Raw genomic sequence first — 22,656 nt, forward strand, 5'->3', positions numbered from 1 at the left:
GGTTGACCACTTCGGGTGGTCCTGAGCTGCGAGTCGAGGAGTTCGGAGGGGATCGAATGGTGGCCAGAAGACTTCAGTAATTGAGCTCCAACGGTTGTGCACGAAGTGGTTTGGACTTTGTTAAATTTGGCGCCTTTTCTTTATTGTTTTTCCTTCATATATACTGTATCATTATTAATCACTTAGTTATAGTAACCTTTATAAATTGCACTCATTTAATCGCATATGGTGTACTGTCTGTTTTTGGGCGAGGCGGGGACATCACACAGCATCTACACCAGCTGATTACCCAGTTTGGCGGGGCTGAAGGCTGCTCCCCTAGACGAGAACGAGCTGAGCGAGCCTGAGGCGACCCAGGGGGTTATACACCTTAAATCATACCCTCTTATATTAGCCATTGCCACCCAGGGCAAGGATCACTGGCTATCAACTCGATTTACGTGTTTTATAATGTTGTCACCTCTCATCCTCCTTCTCTCCAAAGAGGGAAGTCCTAGCTTGCTGAACCTATCTTCATGCGATATGCTTTTGAATCCGAGCAGAATCCTGGTAAATCTCTTCTGCACCCCCTCTTAAGCCTCCACATCCTTCCTATAACATTTTCTTCCTGCATTTTGCATCTCAGTAAAGTACCATACTGCTTCTAAAGTGTTTAGGTGTGCTTCACAGGGTTCTGGGTGGATATAATTCCCTTGAAAGGAGGCAGTGCAGTTTCTAACTAGTAAAAGACAAGAGGCAGAGCAAAAGCGAGGTTTATTTATTTATTTATTTCAACAACAGTGTGTCGGGTTCATTGTATGACTGGCTTTTCACCTTGTGCATTCAGCAGACCACATATAAGCTTGACATGAAGCAGTTGGAAAGGAGATTGGAGCTGGTTCAATCTCCTCTGCTTCAATCAGGGCTGTCGCACAGAAATGGCTTCAAAAACCTGACAACTGTCAGTCATGTGTTGAACGAGCTAAGAAATTAAAAATTTGCCTCTAGCAGCTGTTGTCGAGCATGACAAGGTCTCTGTGTGTCTTGAAGGTGCTGAATGTGCTTGGTGTCCCTATTCCCCCTTCCCCCTTGTTTCCCCTCTGCCGCAGTCTCCCGATGCCCCGAACATGTGGGAACGGACCTTGGCTCTCTCCCGCCTCAAGGTAACCTCCACCAAGGTCATCTTAAAACGCCAGGAGCCGACTTGAGAGTGGCCGGCATTGGAAGCTGTTACTGTGGGATGCAACTGAGCAACTGTGGACTGTGGGAGAACTCTCTGGGACAAAGGTCGCTGGCCCATGAGACCTGACCACACAAACTAGTTTGTGGAGTACTGATGCACATATGAAATATATCGTGGGGACCCCATCTGATTTTAGATCTCAGAAGTTGAGGATGCCCTCCACTATCCTGGGAATTATCCCTCAGAAGGCCATTCATAAACCATTAGGAACAGCAACCAGTGTCCTCAACCACCCTCTGTTCTACAAACTGATGGCTGACCCTTTAAACTGCCTCGGCCCCACATCCATGAATTACCACTTATTGCTGTTTGTGGGATATTATGTGCAAATTAGCTGCCATGCTGACGACGTTACACAGATAACTACACTTTGAGGAGTATTCCATTGGCTGTAAAGTGCTTTGCGATGTCCTGAGGGTATGAAAGGCGCAGTATTAAGTGCAAGTCTTTCTTTAATCTGGATATATCTATTTGTGGAATTATTGACTAAGCTATTTACAACCTGCTGCTCTGGATCAAAATGATAAAAAACAACTACAGATACAGGGAACCTCACTGGAAACAAAACAGGAAAATATGAAACTGAAAAGCAGAATTTTGCTGAATGAGTCCAGACTCTCAAACCGCAGTGATAAATTATTGAAGAGGTTTTTGTCGGGTATTGACCAAACCACTCAAAACTGAATTCATTAACCAGGAGAACTTCTGAAATAAACTGACATGCGTTGTCTCTCTGAGGATGAGCTGCCCCACTGAGCTACCCTTGTTTCTGTCTTAATGGGTCACTTGGTATCAGTCGGACTTCTGACCCACATCGAATGGAGTCAGTGCAGCAACCCCCGTAGGTTCATTGTTTACAAACACCACCACCAGATGCTGAACATCGGAAACAGTACCAAGGAGTGTTAAGGTTCGATGAACCTATGCAATCTGAGATAATTACGTTTTAAGATGACCTCATGTTTAGTACCTGAAGACCCTGGTTCTGTGGTAAAAGAAAATGGAAGCCTGATCCTAGGCCCTGCCTAAACTTGTCATTCACCCTGAGTGTTGGAGTGCTCACACGAAGAAGGCGTGTTCTATTGGAGGTCTTTTTCCCACCCTAGGAGACATCACTGACTCCGCCATGGACAGTCTCAAGCCCAGCTGCAAAAGGAGGAGAGTTGGGATGCAGCTAGCAAGCCCATCCATAAAACCCCACAGCTACAGAAACACCAACAGAAGCTCCAAAGACCTTGTTCCTGGGAGAGGAAGGATCTTCAAAGGTGGGCCACACAACTTGAAAGACTGGCCCAGGCCACAGGATTCTGGCGAGCTGCTTTTGCTGACCTATGCCCGGGAGGAGTGATGGACTTGGGCAAGTATGGAGACATTACTGAACTTTTGGTGCAAGTCAGTCAAATGTTCTACCAAACTGGACCAAACCAAACCAAATCCACAGCAACACAAGGCCCAATTAAACGCAGGTGGGGCAGATTGAGATGTTGAGATGTTAAATTAGCATAATACTTTACCATGCCTGTGAGATTGAAAGACTGGGCTTCCTCTGGGTTTCCTCTCAGATTCCAAAAAGATGCATGGGTTAAGGGTAGAAAGCTGTGGGCATACTATGTTGTCGCCAGAAACACTGTGACACTTGCAGGCTGCCCCCAACACATCCTTGGACTGTGTTGGTTGTTGGTGCAAACAACACATTTCACTGTATATTTCGATGCACATGTGACAAAGCTGATCTTAGACTTATTTTGACTCTGGTTGTTCCTGGGGACCTGTGAGGGGAATGGGGTAGCTGAAAGGACAACTGGACACTTATATATACTGTAAGTATGGAGAAAATAATGGTTGTATAACAAATACACAAAAGGAATATACTCCAAAGTTACGGGGATCATAATGTGACTAAGTCTGAGATTTAAATATTGCGTGGGAAGGGATATTGTATGTACAGGAAACTGAAAGAGCTGATTTCGCTAACTCTGGAACTGCCTCCAGCTTGTAGTTTCAAATTAGGCTCTTGGAGTATTGCATGAACATGAAGAGTGTTTGCATAAATCTGCCTTCAATTACAGATAACAGTCTGTTCCCAGTAACTCCTTTCAGGGAGAGACACAATGGAGTTTCAAGGGAAGGCCACTTCCACAGGGTGAATAGCTGTTCAATGAGTGGACAAGGGTGAAAGGAGAATCTGAAGGGGAATTTCTTTACTCAGCGTGTGCCGGGAGAGTGGAACGAACTGCCAGGAGAAAGCAGTGGATGTGGCTTTGATTTCAACATTTAGAAGTTTGTTTAAGTACATGTTAAACACAAGAGATTCTGCAGATGGTGGAAATCCGAAGCGACACACACACACAAAATACTGGATGAACCTGGAGTACTGCGTGCAGTTCTGGTCTCCGTACTTGAGGAAGGATATACTGGCTTTGGAGGTGATGCAGAGGAGGTTCACCAGGATGATTCCAGAGATGAGAGGGTTAGACTATGAGGAGAGATTGAGTCGCCTGGGACTGTACTCGCTGGAATTCAGAAGAATGAGAGGAGATTGTATAGAAACATATAAAATTATGAAAGGGACAGATAAGATAGAGGCAGGAAAGTTGTTTCCACTGGTAGGTGAGACTAGAACTAGGGGACATAGCCTCAAGATTTGGAGCAGTAGATTTAGGACGGAGATGAGGAGGAATTGCTTTTCCCAGAGAGTGGTGAATCTGTGGAATTCTCTGCCCAATGAAGCAGTGGAGGCTACCTCAGTAAATATATTTAAGACAAGGTTGGATAGACTTTTGCATAGTAGAAGGATTAAGGGTTAAAGGGAAAAGGCAGGTAGGTGGAGATGAGTCTATGGTCAGATCAGCCATGATCTTATTGAATGGCGGGGTGGGCTTGATGGGCCAGATGGCCTCCTCCTGCTCCTATTTCTTATGTTCTTATGTAAAGTTTAAACTGCATTTTAACAAATTGGTTCACCAGTTAAATGGGCAATAAAAGACTAGTGTTAGAAAGGATAGTTGTGACATTTTTTGATTGTCTTAAAAAATATATCTTTAGGGGAGGAAACCTGGGTTCCTAAAATCAAAGCAATGAAAACATTACAACTTACAACTAATGGTGGAGAATTTCAGCTGAACTTGTACTTGCCACTGACATCTCCATACCATCAAGGATTCAATTCCCAATGGATAACCAGGATCAAAGGACGTTGTGTTGAGGACATGGGCTTAGATGATTAGGCTTGCTTAAGCCAATGTTTTTGTTTTCCCTAGCTGACTGGAATTTCTAAATGCCTGCAACCAACTGGTCACCCATTAGAAGGATGTCAAGGCTCTGGAGAGGATGTACAAGGGGTTTACCAGGATGCTCCGTGGATTAGTGGGCATGTGCTATAACAAGAGGTTTGACAAAGTTGTTTGTTTTCTCTGGAATGGCAGAAGCTGAGGAGAGATCTGAAAGATTATGAGAGGCCATTATAAGATTGGATAGAGTAGAGGGTGGTGGGGTAGAGATACGTCTCTACCAAAGCTCCTCCCCTCTGCTAGCCTGCAGGTCACCCTTGGGCAAGGTGTAGCACCTGCTTAGCTCCACGATCAGGGTCACGTAAAGCCATGGGGGCAGGTGATGGATGGTCGTATGTGCAGCCGGTACATATCACAAGTCCTGGTGATGTGACCACTGATGCCAGGCAGACAATCTCTGAAGAGTGTTGATAATGGCTGGGGGCACTCATCTTTAAAGACACTGCCTAGAAGAAGGGAATGGCAAACTTCTTCTGTAGAAATATTTGCCAAAAACAATCATGGTGATAAAGACCATGATCACCGTCACATGACACGGCACACAATGATGATGTCATACAACACGGCGCACAATGATAATGAGATAGTAAAGGCAGACAATATCTTTTTCCAAGGGTTGAAATGCCTAATACCAGAGGGTTCGGGTGAAGGTGAGGGGGTAATTTCAAAAGACATGTGAGGGGTGTTTTTTTGCACAGAGAGCAGTGGGTGCATGGTTTGTGCTGGTGGAAAATGAAGAATATGGACGTGTAGGCAGAAGGGATTAGTTTATTAGTTCTGTTGGCTATTTAATTGGCTTAGCACGACCTTGTGGGCTGAAGGGTCTGTTCTTTGCTGTACTGCTCTAAATTCCAGCTACCAGCACCCACTGGGACATACTAGATATTGCTGGGTCCTGTTCTTGAGGTGGTTTGGTTTTAGTTGTCCAGTGTTATACACAAGTCGAATTAGGAAGTACAACACAGGTACTGCCCAAGTGTGATGCCAGGGGTCAGATTTAAAAAAAAACAGCCACTGTATCCCCACCCCACCCTGCCTCTAGCAGCAGAGACCTCATTTCTCCTCCTCTATTCAACCCGGAAGGAAGACCATACGCTTCTCTCCCTTGGTCAGCGGCTAGACGAGAGAAAAGAAGGGGAGGTATTCCTAGCTTCGTGTCAGAAGTGTGGGCGAGAGCATTTTTCAGTCAAAGATCCAGCAGTCTGAACTTTAACACTGGGCATCCCACATGAGTTTGCTGCCCAGACTCAGACAACTGAATCATAAGAAAGGGAAGTCTGGTCACGACTTCACAGGAGACACCAGTTTGCAGATGCTGGAATCTGGAGCCACACACAAGATTCTGGAAGAACACGAGATCTATGGAGGGACAATTGATTTTTTGGGTGAATACCTTTCATTTGGACTGAAAGATAGTAGCTCTTAAGAGCTGAGGGGTAAGGGGTGGAACAAGAGATGGGAGGTGATGGGTGGATCCAGGTGAGGAGGGGGATAGGCAGATGGAAGATGGAGATTGGGAATAACGACAGAGGCTGGGAGGTGGTAAAGGGCTGCACAGATGGTGGGATCTGATAGGAGAGGAAGGAGCATGGAACTAAAAGAGGGAGGTGGGGAAGGCAGATGGAAACAATTGGGGGGGTAGGAGACCCAGTGAGAGGAGTGTATGGGTGGGGGGCTGATGCACAGAAAGGCAAAGAAACAGGGTGATGGAGGGGGCTGCAGTGAATGTAACAGGTACAGGCTCGACCAATCTTCTTGTCCAGTGAAATTTCCTCTCCTTTATGAGGGGGATTTCTGCCCCAATGTACAGTACCTAATGTTTCATCAGCCCCCTGACATGACCCAGGGCTGCCCACTCAGGGGGGGGGGGTACTATTTTACTGGGTTCTACCCCACCTTCTGATTGTGCACTGAGTGCCAGACTTGGTACATTCACCCCAACTACCTCCCTTCCAGTTCAATCGTATCCACTTTTCTAAGCAATATATTGCATGCAGATTCAACAAGATTGTAACATGCAAAAAGTTATTTACATTGTGAGAAGTTACACTCAGTACGAATTATTATCATTAGAAAAAAAATCTTATAAGGGTTCACAGATAATTGGCTCTTTTTGTTTTCAACATCCAAAAAAAAATTGACATTTACATTTCTCCCTGAAATAAATTAAAGATATTGTCAGCAAAACCATTTGTTCCGTTTTCCTTCTGATTCCGTTGGTGGTGACAATTGGCTTGTGACTGCACCATCAATTCCGTTTTGCCTCCTGTTGAGAAGTGCACCCAGTGATTCACCCTCCCAAAGAGGTGCAAGTCCGGAATCCGGTCTGATGCCAACACGTCAGATGGTATAGGTCCCTGGTCTGAAGCAAGAGCACTTTGCCAGGTCTCTTTGCCTCACCCCAGGTCAGATGGTCCTTGAGGTCTGCTCACAGGTGACTAGTGATTTGTTGTTCCACCTGTCTTGTGGCTGCTGCTTTTGTGCTTGTCTTGCAGGCTCTGGAGCTGTGGGAAGAGCCCGCAATTTTATTACTAAAGCCGCGACAAGTTGAACTTTAGGGGGAAAAATATCAGCTGGGCTATTTCCTCTAGAAAAAACGGATGCATGTCTAAAATGTTGCCAGTGTTTCTATTGCGAAGTTCAGGATGAGGTTTAGGATAGTTACTAAGAAATGTATGAGGGTCTTCAGAGGAAACATTGCTCCCACAGATGGAAACAGTGGGTGAAGCAAACGGGTGGAGTCTAGGACCAGAGGGCACAGTCTCAGGAAAACAGGACGTTCCTCTGCTCCTGCGACTTACGGTCTTAATGAGATTTTGGTTAGACACACGAAGAAGGAAAGAAGGAAGGTGATGGGTGATGGGGAGAGGGGTGGAAGGGTGACAGTCATGGAGAGTAGCAAGAAGTCAGCCTGTTTGTCTTCAATCTGTGCTGTACATGAAAAGATGTGCTAGCACTAGAGAGGGTCCAGTGGAGGTCCACGAGAATGATTACAGGAATGAAAGGGTTAAGACAGGAGGAACGTTTGATGGCTCTGGGCTTGTACTCACTGGAGTTTAAAAGAATAAGATAGTATCTCATTGAAACCCATCAAATTTTGAAAGGCCTAGATAGAGTGGCCGTGGAGAGGATGTTCCTGAAAATGGGGGGGGGGGGGTGGCGGGGTGGAGGGGGTAGAGTACAGCTTCAGAATTCAAGGTTTCCCTTTAGCAAAGAGATTAGAAGGAATTTCTTTAGCCAGAAGGTGGTGAATCTGTGAAATTCATTGCCACTGTTGACTGTAGAGGCCAAGTTGTAAAGCAGAGGATGATACATTCTCGACTACTCAGGGTGTCAAAGGCAGGAGAATAGGGTTGAGTGGAATAATAAATCAGCCTTGATGGAATGGCAGAGCAAACTTGATGGGCCGAATGGCTTAATTCTGCTCCTATGTCTTATGGTCTTTCCTTTTAGATTACATGGTTCCGAAGCAGACAGTCTACACAGGGTGGAGAGTGTGGACAGTGGTGGGTGGTTGAAGATGAAGTTGAAGCTGCTGGCTAGACCCGTCAGTTTGGCTCCTGACTGGCCTCTGTGGCTATGAATGCCCTCGCTGTGCAGTCAGTGAGTTCAGGTCACTGAATGAAGAGTGGGAGCAAGACGGTCGGGTCTACTACACTGGAGTCTTGTGTTGGATCAGACTGCTTAATTGTTCTTTGCAGCTTAACAATTAAACATCTCCCTCTCCCTCCCCTCTTCATCCTCCCCCCCCCTTTGGTCCCCTCCTCCTTTCCCACCCACCTGGCTTCATCTATCACCTTCTAGTTAGTCCTACTTTCCATCCCCTCCACCTTTTTATTCTGGCAATTTTTCCCTTCCTATCCAGTCCTGAAGAAAGCACTCAGCCCAAAACGTTGACTGCTTATTCATTTCCACAGATGCTGCCTGACCTGCTCAGTTCCTCCAGCATTCTGTGTGTTTTGTTTAAGAATTAATTATCTGCTTGTATTTTAAACAATTAGTTATATACATGTAACTGTTTAGTATGCTTCCTAGTGGTCACAGTGTGTATATGCAATTGTTCAGTGTGTGCCCTTGTGGGAAGATCTGTATGATTCTTTGCATTGCATAGGAGCGTTCCGATTGGTTAACTGCAAATTTGAATGGAATGTTTTCCATCTACGGTATAAAAAGAGCTGACAGGCATCTCCTCCATCTTTGCTTCTTCTCTCCTTTCCCTTACTAGACTTCACTTTGCTTTCAATTATTTTTGTTCTGCTAAGATTTTTGCCACTTTCTTGACTTCTAAAGGAAACTTGGATTAAAAACTTCAGAATCCAACACTTGGAAGGAATTCATTCTCAGAGCTTCAAGGCAGTCAGTTCTCTCTGATGCAGGTAAAATTAATTGTTCTCTCAGTAATGATGCCAAACTATTCATGGCCTGATGAGAGAAAGGAAACTGAACACAGTTTACAACGGAATAAGATGATGATGGGACCAGACAGATTGCTTAGAAAGGATCTCGTTCCCCAAGCAGAGGCTTCAATAATTAGGTGTAGGAATTTAAATTAGATTTTGTTAAAGGGGAACAAAGTGTGATGCATAATAATGAAGAGCAATTTAAATTTGCACATCAGTGTTGTGGTAATGTCTGCTTGTGTCAATAGTAGTTAATGTATAAATATACTCAGTGGCCACTTTATTAGGCACACCTGAACACCACTTCACAAACTACTCAGAGCTCAACCCTGAACTTCCTAATTCCAGCCAGTAAATCAATTCTGTGAATCTTTTATCACTGTAAAGCAAACTCATCCATCCAGAACCCTCAATTACAGAGCTTCCTATCAGCATGACTGCCTATTATTCTACATATACCCACAAGTATTCTGCTACATCTAAACTAATCAAGCACCTTGAAGCAGAAAGAGGCGAGTTCACTCCTATGCAGCTTTTATTCATATACGTTAATCATTTAACCCTCTTGACTAAAGACTGACCTTGGATTATCCATCGATTAAACTATACACTCAGTGGCCACTTTACCAGCTGCACGTGCTTGTTAATGCAAATATCTAATCAGCCAATCACATGGCAGCAACTCAAGTTGTGCCAAAGTGCTAGTTTTCATCCTCGATGAGTCTCCGACATCTTCAAGTTCAGCCCTATGTCCCTGCTGTGTTTATTATTTAGTAATATTTGAGTAATATTGTAAATATATTGTTTAAGTACTCATTGTTGTTTACATAATTCATTATAGGTTAAGTGTAAAAGTATGTGAATGGCTTGTCTCGTCACACCACCGTGTCATATATGTGTACCTCACTTAAAGTAAAAATGAAGTTAACATGCATCTCTCAAGCTCCCTTGTTTTTCTTTTGATTGGTTTTATGTTTTGGAGTTACAAAATATAGCAGGCCCAGCTTGTCCATGCTGCCCAGTGAGATAGTGTCATCTGCCTATGATTGGTCCAAATCCTTTTAAGCTAGGGGTTCCCAACCTTTTTTATGCCATGGCCCAATACCATCAAGCATTGGGTCCATGGGCCCCAGGTTGGGAACTCCTGTTCTAAACCTTTCCTATCCAATTACTTAGCAAAATGCTTTTAAAATGGTGTTATTCCCTCAACCGTTTCCTCTGGCAGCTTGTTTTTTATACTTACCACCCTCTCCCCGTATGGAAAAAGTTGTCCCCTCAGGTCTCTGTTAAATCTTTCCTCTCTCAGTCACAATCTGTACCCTCCAGTTTTGTTCTCCTCTACCCTGGAGAAAAGATTATTTACATCAACCTTAGCCACGCACACAAAATGCTAGAGGAACTGAGCAGGTCAGGCAGCATTGATGGAAATGAATAAACAATCGATGTTTTGGGCCAAGACACTTCATCAGGACTTGGGTCTTGGCCAGAAACACTGAATGATCACTCCTCTCCATTAATGCTGCCTGACTTGCTGAGTTCCTCCAGCATTTAGTGTGTGTACTCTAGATTTCCAACATCTGCAGAATCTCTTGTGTTTAACCTGACCTATGCCTCTAATGATGTTAAACATTTCCCCCTTATTCTCCTACACTTCACAAAATAAAGACCCAGCCTCCCCAACCTGTCCTTATAACTCAGGCCCTTGAATCCGGCAGTATGATTGTAAACCTGTTGAGAAATTGGTGGTTGTACAGATTGACTGGAAAGTGGACACATTTTATCCAATTAGCTGCAATCTTTCCGAACGGCAGAACAGCCTCAAGGGGTGGGCCTTCTGAGTATTTCAAGCCTGTTTACAGAAGCTTATATTTCTTATGATTTCAGAAGGTTCCTCCATCCATCCCATGATTTCTACACTTCACGCCACTCATTGTGATAACCCTGGAGGAAACAACCTGAATTTCAAGCCAACCTTCATAAAACCACGCAGCATCCAGAAATAAATAGCTGGGCACTGTATGAATTTTATCATTAATAACGTAATTTCTCACTGTGTTTCATAAAATATATATTTATTGTTCTTTTATTTATAGTGCATAAAGATTAAAAGGTTGGAAATATTTCAACCCCATTGTTTACTCATTCTGTTCCTCAACCAGGTATTTACGGAGACTAAAATTAACACATACACAGAGAGCTTGAAACATGCTGCCAGAGGGATTTGATGGTTTAAACACCACACACGCTGCTATCTTAGCATTCTATATATAAAGCCCATCTTTTACTCTTCAATTACCTTCCAGAACATAACTTGCTTTGGGATATTGCTTAGTCTAAACTGAGAGATTACATGTCGTGTGGCTCAGTATTTGCTGCTGTTTTGCAAATTACTCATACCCAACACTGTGAACCTCCTAATTCACCCAGTAAATCAATTCTGTGAATCTTTTATCATTGTAAATTTAACACATTAATCCCGAATCGTCAATTAATACAGCTGTCTATTATTCTACATGTACTCGCAACTATTAGACTATATATAAAGTACTCAAACGTCTTGAAGCACAAAATAGCTACCTCAGTCCTATGCATCTTTTATTGATATACATAAATCACTCAATATTTTTGATTAAAGGCTGACCTTGGATTATCTGTTGGTTAAACTATGCAGTCAGTGTCCACTTTATGAGGTACAACTGTACACCTGCTCGTTAATGCAAATATCTAATCAGCAACTCAGTGGCTAAAAGCATGCCGACATAGTCTAAAGGTTCAGTTGTTGTTCAGACCAAACATCAGAATGGGGAAAAATAGGATCTAAGTGACTTTGACTGCGGAGTGATCGTGGTTTGAGTAGCTCAGAAACTGCTGATCTCTGTAAGACCAGAGGGCATTCAGCCCATTGAGTCTACTCGGCCCTTCTGATCCATTCCGGCTGATGAATTATCCCTCTCAACCCCATTCTCCTGCCTTCTCCCTGTAATCTTTGATGCCCTCACTAATCAGGAGACTATTAACCTCCGCCATAAATATACCCAATGTCTTGGCACAATGTCTGTCTCTTGCTCTCGCTCTCTCGCGCTTGCTCACACACAGAGTGGAAGTCATTCTCTCACACACATACATGGTGGAAGTATCTCTTGCTCTCACACGTGCACCACACACACTCGTACACACACACACACACACAATCACGTGCACCACACACACACACGTGCATCACACACACACAATCACGTGCACCACACACACCACACACATGCACCACGCACACACACGCACCACACACACACACGCGCACACACACAGACATACCACACACACACACACAAACACATACCACACACACACACACACACACACAAACACGTACCCCACACACACACACAAACACGTACCACACACACCCCCACACACACACACACACAAACACGTACCCCACACACACACACACACACACACACACACACACAAACACGTACCACACACACACCATCTTTCACAGCAGACAGAGCAAAGGTGTTTGATGAAGTGGTTCACTAATCTGCGTCAGTTCTCACTGGAGGCCACACCGGGAGCAGCAAATACAATAAATGACCTCAGCAAACTCAGAGGTGAAGTGTCACCTCACCTGGAAGGACTTTTTGGGTTCCTGAGTGCTGGCGAGGGAGGAGAAGAGGCAGGGGTGGCACTTGTCCCGCCTGCAGGGTGAGCAGCGGGAAGACAAGTGAGTCTCGGAGACTGCAATCCCTCAGGAAAGTGGAGGTGGGGGGGGGGGGGGGGGTCAATCTGTTTAGTGGTAGGGTCCTGTCTGGGATGACAGAAGCTATGGAGAATGATGTGCTGTATGTGGAAGCTCATGAGGTGGTAGGTAAGGACAAGGGGAAATCGATCCCTGTTAGGATGGTAGGAGGATTAGATTTTTTTCTTCTTCAGCCCTTTACCTCTCTACCTGATCACCTCCCAGTTTCTCAAATTAACACCCGCCCACTCTGCCACCCATCCACCTACCACCTGCCAGCTTGTACTCCTCCCCTCCCCCACCTTCTTAATCCGTCATGCCCCCTTCCTTCAGAGTCCTGACGAAATGTCAACTCTTTATTCCTCTCCATAGATGCTGCCTGACTTGTGAGCTCCTCCAGCATTTCATGTGGGATTTCCAGCATCTGCAGAATCGTCAGCTTCAAGCTCTTGGGCATCATTTCTCTGAGGATCTATCCTGGGCCCAACACAGGGCTGCATCCTGGTAAATCTCTTCTGTACCCTCTCCAGAGCCTCCTAAAATCTGGGTTATTGGGATGACTTCTGGGGAAGGTATGACGTTGTCCTGCACCCTCCTGGGGTTTTCACACACAACAGGCTCTAGAGTTTACAGAGAATGACGTGGAAATTTTTTTAAAAAACACAAACGTGCACATCCAGCGAGTGGCAGTTCTGTGGGCGAAAACACCTTGTTAATGAGAGAGGTCAGTGGAGAATGGACAGACTGGGTCAAACTGACAGGAAGGCGACAGTAACTCAAATAACCTCACGTTACAACAGTGGTGTGCAGAAGAGCATCTCTGAAAGCACAACACACTGAACCTTGAAGTGGATGGGCTACAGAAGCAGAAGATCACAAACATATACTCAGTGGCCACTTTATTAAGTACAGGAGGCTTCCAATAAAGTGGCTACTGAGTGCATATAAACATCTACAGGCCTGAGTTACATTCTAAACTCCAAACATACTTCAAACTTCATATGTAACATTGGCTGATTTTATTCTCTGTACTGAGAGACGATGATATTCCCATTAATCTATCTGTAATTGTACCATTTTAGTAATAGAATAACAGTGCTACAGTGGAATGGTCGCGATCGCCACAATTAGTATGTGGGGCTGTTCTAATCATGTGCAAGGCTGCTGAGTTCAAACAAGGGCTTACAGTTGAAGAATATAATTAAAATGTCCAGATTAATGCATATAAACATTTGACCCTCTGTCTGCTAGCGTCAGTCCATGGCCTCCTCTACTGCCACGATGAGACCAGACTCAGGACTCCAACCTGACAGCATCTGGTTTCACGTCTCCAACTTCCGGTCGTACTCCCTCCCTCCCACTTTTCGTTTACCAATGACCCATTTTGACTCCCCTCTTACCTCTTCTCTTCTCCTCACCTGCCCATCACCTCCCTCTGGTGCCCCTCCTCCTTCCCTTTCTCCCATGGACAAATGTCCTCTCCAATCAGATTCATTCTTCTTCAGCCCTTCTTCACCTCTTCCACCTATCATCTCCCAGCTTCTTACTTTATCTCCCCTCCCTCCTCACCTGGACACACCTATTACCTGCCAGCTTGTACTCCTGCTACTCCACCACCATATTCTGGCCTTTGTGCTCTTCCTGTCCAGTCCTGATGAAGGGTTTTGGCCGGTAATGTTGACTTCCATCCACAAATGCTGCCTGACCTGCTGAATTCCTTCAGCATTTTGTGTGTGTGTTTTCCTCAAGATTTCCAGCATCTGTAGAATCTCTTCTGCTAAACACGAGATTCTGCAGATGCTGGAATTCTAGAGTAACACAAACTAAGTTCTGAAGGAACTCAAAAGGTCAGCCACAGCATCTATGGAGAGGAATAAGGAGTCAACGTTTCAGGCCAGGACCCTTTATCAGAACTGGAGAGGAAGAAGGAAGAAGCCAGAATAAGAAGGTGGGAGGAGAGGCAGGAGTACACTCTATAGGACTATGGTACATGAAAGAACAACAATACCAGAAGTGTTCTTGTAGGCTTAAGGTTCATGTTTAAGTCTGTTCATTGGCAATTTCACAAACCCTAAAGTAATAGAACAAATCAGTCAAAAGAATGAAGGACTAAACCAAAGACCATAAGACATAGGAGCATAGTCAGGCCATTCAGCCCATCGAGTCTGCACACCATTCCATCATGGCTGATTTATTATTGCTTTCAACTCCATTCTCCTGCCTTCTCCCCATTAAACAATTGGCTGATGAAGGGAAAAGCATTCAGGGACTTGGTGCTGGATCAATGGGTGAATTAAAAAGTGGTTATTATGTGGCACAGATTGAGGTCATTCGATCCGGGTGTGCACACAGATCCAACCTGCTCTGAAAAGATGAGACTGCTTTGCTCTTCAGGGAAAGGTCAGGAGCTTGGATTTGGGAAAGGTCTGAGAGCTTCCATGGTGGGTGACGGGGATGAAACATGTGGCAACATCAGGTGTGAAAAGTCACATGAAACACTGTGTCCTTCCCACTAGCCAACCGTTCACCAAGGCAAAAGCAGTGGTGCCCCGAACCCAACAAGCGTTGGACATCCTTCTACTGAGCCAGTTTTGCAAAACATCAAATTTTTTTTTTTTGGGGGGGGGGGTTGACCAATAGACAACAAAAACATTTCATATGTCAGTGATATTAAACCTGATTCTGATTCAAGTGTCCATGAATTTCCTGATAATGCAGGGGTGTACAAGATGGCCTGGTTGTGAACAGTTGGGCCAAGTGACCTGAGACCTTTGGGACACAGAGAGTTAGCTGCCCTTTGGCTCGACTCGTTGAGTGAGAATGGAATCTGGATGGCAGCTTCCAAGCACAATCCCATCTTCAGGTCCAACATTTTCACCGGCTGAGAAGCAAAAGAAATGCCTCTGGTTTCTGAGATCTTTTATTTTTCTCTAATTTCAAATCGTGGGATAATTTAAGGATCTTTTTTTAGTTAACGTTTCGTAGCTGAGTTTCCCACCAAGGTGGAGAGTTCTGCATGAGGAAACAATAAGGAATAAGTCCTGATTGAATTATTCTCTTTCAGGCAATGGCTTCATCAGTTAATGTTGAGGACTCACGTGTTCATAAAAATCCTCCCTTCTGGATTGTATAGAATGCAGTTTTGCCTTTATATGATGTAAATTGTGCCTGTGGTTGAGTTCAGATTCCCTGCCCCCCTCTGATCCTGCTATGTGCATTCCTCTTGGTTGACGACTTTGCCTCCGTTCATGGTTGGCGTTCCTGAACTTTTCCGTGAGCGCACGGCTTTATCCCCAATCTCGTGCATCGACGGCTCCCTGTACATGCAGACTGGAAGACAGAGATGACAGCAAAATCAGAAGTCAGAAAGGGGTTGCGCCCACAGGGCTGCTAATAGAACATAGAATAGTACGGCACACGAAGGCCCCTTGGGCCACGTTATTCTGCAAATCCAATTAAATTAGTAAACAAATATTTAACCATTAATAATCCCCTCTGCTTACACAATGCCCATATCTTTCCATTTTCCTCACATACATGTGTCATACATACATACATCAACACATCTCTTAAAGGTCTTAATATTCATTATTTAGAGATACAACACAGAATAGGCTCTTCCAGCGCTTTGAGCTGCTCCACCCAGTAACCCCGATTTAACCCTTGCCTAATCATGCGACAATGACCAACTAACCTACCTATCAGTTCAACTTTGGACTGTTGGAGGAAACCCACGTGGTCATGGGGAGAACGTACAATATTTGATGCCCTTGCAGACATCTGCCCCTGACACAGAAAGAAAGTCCTCAGAAAAATATGGATGTGCAGAGGAGAGCCTAGGGTCAGTGGGCACAGCCTCAGGATAGAGGGACATCCACTTATAACGGAGATTTCTCTTTAATTTCTTTATCCAGAAGTTGGAGAATCTGTGGAATTTGTTGCCACAGACGGCTGTGGAGGTCAAGTCATCGGGTGCATTTAAAGTGGATGTTGATAGGTTCTCGATTAGTCAGGGGCAAAGGCTGGAAAAATGTGGTTGAGAGGGATAATATATCAGCCATGATGGAATGGTGGAAAAGACTCGATGGTCCGAATGGCCTAACTCTTCTCCCACGTTTCACGGTCCAAAATCCCCAACCCTGGCTCTCGCTGCACTGAAGCCTGAGAGCATAGAACAGTACAACACTGGACAAGCTGTGTGGTTCACATTGTTGAGTCATTCTTTGATGCCAATTTAAACTAAATGGTAAAGTCAAAGTCAAAGTGAATGTATTATCAAAGTACATATATGTCACCATATCATACCTTGCCCACTTGCCCATCTATTGAGATGTTCCCACAACCAATGACCTCACTTTAAGGACTCTTCATCTCTTTATCAAATGTTCTTGTTATTTATTGCATAATTTATATTTGTATTTCAACAGTTTGTTGTTTTCTGCACTCTGGTTGATCTTTCACTGATCCTGTTATTGTTACTATTCTACAGAGTTGCTGAGTAAGCCCACGGGAAAATGAATCTCGGGATCGTACATGGTGACATATATGTACTTTGATAATAACATTTATTGTGACTTTGACTTTGAGAGGTCACTTGGTAGAGGTGTACAGGGTAATAAGGGGAATAGCCAGAGACTCTTGCCCAGGGTGGAAATGACTAACATGAGGGGCATAATTTTCAGATGTTTGGAGGAAAGGACAAGGGGATGTCAGAGGGAGGATTTTTTACACACAGAGCGGTGGGTGCTTGCAATGTCTGCCTGGGGTGGTGGTAGACGCAAATACCATAAGACCATAAGATATAGGAGCAGAAGTAGGCCATTTGGCCCATCAAGTCTGCTCCACCATTCAATCATAGGCTGATCCAATTCTTCCAGTCATACGTTATGAGATTCTTACATAGGCAGATGGATGATTGAAAAATGGAGGACTACTTGAGAGGGATGGGTTAGATTGAACTTAGACGAGGTTAGATGGGTCTGAACGGGGCTGTTCTGTTCTATGTTCTATTTAACAACAAACAACCTGCTGGAGGAACGCTGCGACTCAAACATCATCCATGGGAAGAACTGTCAACCTTCCAGGCTGAAAGCCAGCATGAAGACCGAGAGTGGAGAGGGGAGATGGCCCCCACCATCTCGGCCATGCTCTCCTCTTGCTTCTCCCAGCAGGAAGGAGTTAGATAAGCCTTAGTTCCCACACCACCAGGTTCAGAAACAGTTACCCCTCAACCATCAGGTTCCCGAACCAGTGTCGATAACTTCACTCACCCCAACACCGAACTGATTCCACAACCTAAGGTTTCACTCTCAAGCACTCTACAACTCATATTCTCAGTATTATCTGTTACTTATTTACTTATTGTTATTGTTTGTTTGCTTTCTTGTACTTACACAGTTTGTCTTCTTTTGCACATTCGTTTGTCAGTTCTTGTGTCTAATTTTCCATTGATTCTGTTGTGTTTTTGTGAATGCCCACAAGAAAATGAATCTCAGGGTTGTCTATGGTGACATACAAGTACTTTGATAGTAAACTTGCTTTGAGAGAGGAACCAGGAGCTTGAGGTGATTGGTGGACTAAGGAGGTATGTAGGAGTTGGGTGGGAGGGGGGAGGAAGGGGGGAGTTGGGAGACAGAGGCAACTTTTGTACCTACTGCCCAACAGGAAAGTGAGTCCATAGGTCGTGGAACTGGTTCAGCAGTTGCTGTGCCAAGCTGTGAAAGGACCAAGCATTTGGATAGGGTGCAAAGGAAATCAGAGATCACGCCGAATTCTCTGAGCCTTCGGAGAAAGTAGAGGTGCCTGCGAGCTTTCATCTCTCTTTTAATCTTAACCCTAATCTTTCTGAGTTCTGTTCACAGGCCATCGACTGTGTGTTTCTTGATATAAAATGTCTGACTTTCTGAGCATCTCTGAAATTGCGTTTTTTACATGAATCTTTGATGATTCTTCAGGTACTGTGCATTAATATTTGATGTCTGACTGAATATTAATGTTGAGACAAACAAAAAGTTCAGAGTTGTTCTGAAATCAGCAGCCATCAAAACTTTTCTGAAGCGTTAAATGTTTTTCAGTGTTCTTCAGTTGAGGAGGTGGAGTGGGACGCTTAGGGGAGCTCCTACTGGACTTGCTCCTGGGCCTGGAAAAGATGCCCATTCACAGGTCAAGGATTTTGCCCCTCTTCCAGGGTTATGTCCATGTCTGGGTGTTCTTGGAGAGGGAACATGTGGTCTCTATGGGTACAGTGGGAGAGCTCCAAGAACAGTAGCCACCCAAGGAATTGAGCGCTTTGAAGATAACGGAAAACATATTTTAATTTGAAATTGTTAAAGGTTCTGTAAACTTCTGATCATTTTGTGAGTGAATAAATGTTTGTATTGTTGTAAAAATAAAAGCAGGCTGAAAGGGCTGTGAAGGCCTCGATTTGAAAGGTAATAGTTCAGGTTCCTGACAGACACTGCCTATACTGCCTGCTTCCCACTAATTTCCAATTTCCTGCATCTACAGGATTGTAACAGAAGCACAAAATGAACAGCAAAACTTACTGAATAAAGAGAAACACGCTTAAAATGCTGGAGGAACTCAGCAGGTCAGGTTGCATCTGTGGAAAGGAAAAAAGGGGTCGACATTTCAGGTCGAGGCCTTTCACCAGGCCTGAAATACCGACTCCATAGATACTGCCTGACCCGCTGAGTTCCTCCAGCATTTTGTGTGTGTTACTTTGGACTTCCAGCGTCTGCAGAATCTTGTGTTCAGAATAAAGCGTGTTGTTACATTCACAGAGGCAGCATAGAAAGGTGAATATATATATATATATATCGAGAGAAAACGTGTGATGGTGAATAATCTGTGTTTTTCACATGGAATGGTAAATACAATGACTGTAAGCAATGTCATCTTTAATTTACACAAAAATATGCTTAAAGAACTCAGCAGGCCGGGCAGCATCAATGGAGGGGAATAAAGGGACTGAGCCCTTTCTTCAGGACTGGAAAGGAAAGTCAGAGTAAGATGGATGAGGCGTACAAGCTGACACATGACAGGTGCGACCAGGTGAGGAGGAAGGCAGGTGGGTGGGGGAGTGGGGCTGAAGCAAGAATGTGGGAGGTGATAGGTGGAAGAGGTAAAGAGCTGAAGATGAAGGAATCTGATAGGAGATGGCAGTGGAGCATGGGAGAAAGGGACACCAGTGGAAGGTGAGGCGAAGGGGTGAGAGAAGAACCAGAATGGGGAATGGACAAAGAGAGAAAGTTAGGGGGGAAGAAACTACCAGAAGTTAGGGACGTTGCTGTTCAGGCCATCAGGTTGGAGGCTACCCAGAGTACAAGGTGTTGATCATCCAACCGAGTATGGCCTCGTTGTGGCAGTATAGGAGCCCATGGGCCAACATGTCAGAATGTAAATGGGAATGGCAAGTAGAATTAAAAACGAGTGGCCACTGGGAAATCCCATGGAGCAAAGGTGTTTCGGATTTTCAGCATCTGCAGAATCTCTTGTGTTTATCATCTTTTGATTAACTCACATAGGTGCTAAGCCTTACACAATTTAAGCTAAAACCCATTAAGGATTAAAAACTCATTTTGAAAGAAATGTTTCAGAATAGAATTTTCAAATAATAGCATTTAAAATCTGTCTTTCTCGCTGCTGTCATCAGGAAGGAGGTACAGGAGCTTCAGGACCCACACCACCAGGTTCAGGAACAGTTATAACCTCTCAACCATCAGGCTCTTGAACCAGAGGGAATAACTTCACTCAACTTCACTCACCTCAGCACTGAGCTGTTTCCACAACCAATGGCAACACACACAAAATGCTGGTTGAACGCAGCAGGCCGGGCAGCATCTCTTGGAGGAAGTACAGTCGATGTTTCAGGCCGAGACCCTTCTCTCGGCCCGAAACGTCGACTGTACTTCTTCCTATAGATGCTGCCTGGCCTGCTGTGTTCCACCAGCATTTTGTGTGTGTTGCTTGAATTTCCAGCATCTGCAGATTTCCTCGTGTCCACAACCTATGGACTCACTTTCGAGGACTCTTTATCTCATGCTCTCAATATTTATTGCTTGCTTGCTTGCTTGCTTGCTTGCTTGCTTGTTTGTTTGTTTGTTTGTTTGTCTGTTTGTTTATTTATTTATTTATTATTTCTTCTTCATTTTGCATTTGCACAGTTTGTTGTCTTCTACACTCTGGTTGGACAGTCTTTCATTGATTCTGTTATTATTCTATAGATTTATTGAGTACGCTCACAAGAAAATGTATCTCAGGGTTGAATATAGTTACATGTCTGTACTTTGACGATAAATTTACTTTGAACTTTGAGGTTCACATCTGCTAAACGGGCAATTTCATAGCTATCAATCGAATTTAACTGTTCCCCAGCCCAGATTTGGTGTCTTTTATTGTCAGTAATTCCTTGATGAGTTTGCCCTTGAACAGAGAACTGACAAAAGGTAGTTGATACGGCCCAGTCCATCACGAGTAAAGCCCTCCCCACCGATGAGCATCACCACACGAAACAGCATCTGTCATCAAGGACCCCAGCATCCAAGCCACGCTGCTGCCATTGGGGAGGATGTCCTACACCACCAGGTTCACGAACAGTTATTAACCTACAACCATCAGGTCCCACACCACCAGGTTCAGGAACAGTTATTACCCCACAACCATCAGGTCCCACACCACCAGGTTCAGGAACAGTTATTACTCCACCACCAGGTTCAGGGACAGTTATTACCCCTCAACCATCAAGTCCCACACCACCAGGGTTCAGGAACAGTTATTACCCCACAACCATCAGGTCCCACACCACCAGGTTCAGGAACAGTTATTAACCTACACCCATCAGGTCCCACACCACCAGGTTCAGGAACAGTAATTACCCCACAACCATCAGGTCCCACACCACCAGGTTCAGGAACAGTTATTAACCTACAACCATCAGGTCCCACACCACCAGGTTCAGGAACAGTTATTACCCCACAACCATCAGGTCCCACACCACCAGGTTCAGGAACAGTTATTACCCCACAACCATAAGCCACTGTCTGTAAGGAGTTTGTACGTTTTCCCCATGACTGCTCCAGTTTCCTCCCACAGGCCAAAGGCATGCCGGTTGTTGGGTTAATTGATCACTGTAAACTGTCCTGCGATTAGGCAAGGGTGAAACCAGGGGCTGTTGGTTGGCACAGCTCGAAGAGCCGGATGGACACATTCCACACTGTATCTCAATAAATAAATAAAAAATGCAGAAGTGAGCACCCACCTTCGATTGGCTTGGGAAGGAAATGGGAAGATGGCTTGGTCTTCTTGACGCGGTTCCCCTTCATCACCTGCCCATCTTTGTTGAGGCCCAGGAACCAGGCTCTGCCGGACTCCTGCTGCCGGTACAGCGTTGAAGAGTAGATGACGTAGTAGTTCTCAAACACGGACTCTTTGAACTTGCACTCCGCAGTGAAGAGCTCCTGGTACAGAAACACAGGAGATAGTGAAAGGCTGCATGAAAGTTCAAAGTAAAATTTATGATCTAAGAGGAACGTAGTGGGAAGCTTCTTCACTCAGAGGGTGGTGTGAGTGTGAAGCGAGCTGCCAGAGTTTCGAGAGAATGTTGGATAGACACATGGATGGGAGAGGTATGGAGGATATAGGTCTGGGTGTATGTCTACGGAACAGATTGGCAGACTAATGGTCCAGTTCAGACTAGATGGGCCAAAGGTCCTGTTTCTATCACAAACAGGAGAAAATCTGCAGATGTTGCAAATCTAAGCAACTTCAGCAGGGTCTTGACCCAAAACATCAACTGTGCTTTTTTCCACACATGCTACTTGGCCTGCTGAGTTGCTGCAGCATTTTGTGTGTGTTGTCCTGTTTCTGTGCTGGAGTGTTCTGTGACTATGTTCATGTACATGAAAAAACACCCCTCTGGGACCAGGGTGCAAACAACACAATACATATCTATTTATTTTCATGTAAATCCCCACAAGAAACAAAGTCTCAAGGTAGTACAGT

At 44.6% G+C, this 22,656-nt stretch overlaps 1 protein-coding gene across 4 annotated transcripts in view; it reads right to left on the minus strand.

Moving 5' to 3' along the window:
* Window positions 1–742: 742 nt before the first annotated feature.
* Window positions 743–22,656, minus strand: part of LOC140725782 (fibroblast growth factor 12) — a 386,213-nt gene continuing 364,299 nt past the window's right edge. For all 4 annotated transcript variants that reach the window (XM_073041687.1, XM_073041684.1, XM_073041683.1 and 1 more), the window contains 2 exons: window positions 21,914–22,112; window positions 743–15,984 (listed from right to left, as the gene is read on the minus strand). In XM_073041687.1, coding sequence (XP_072897788.1) covers window positions 15,863–15,984; window positions 21,914–22,112 — 321 coding nt within the window. In that variant the 3' untranslated portion in view covers window positions 743–15,862. The remainder of the gene's footprint in view (window positions 15,985–21,913; window positions 22,113–22,656) is intronic.

Source organism: Hemitrygon akajei, chromosome 3 (genome assembly GCF_048418815.1).
Source record: "Hemitrygon akajei chromosome 3, sHemAka1.3, whole genome shotgun sequence".
NCBI classification, from domain to species: Eukaryota; Metazoa; Chordata; class Chondrichthyes; order Myliobatiformes; family Dasyatidae; genus Hemitrygon; species Hemitrygon akajei.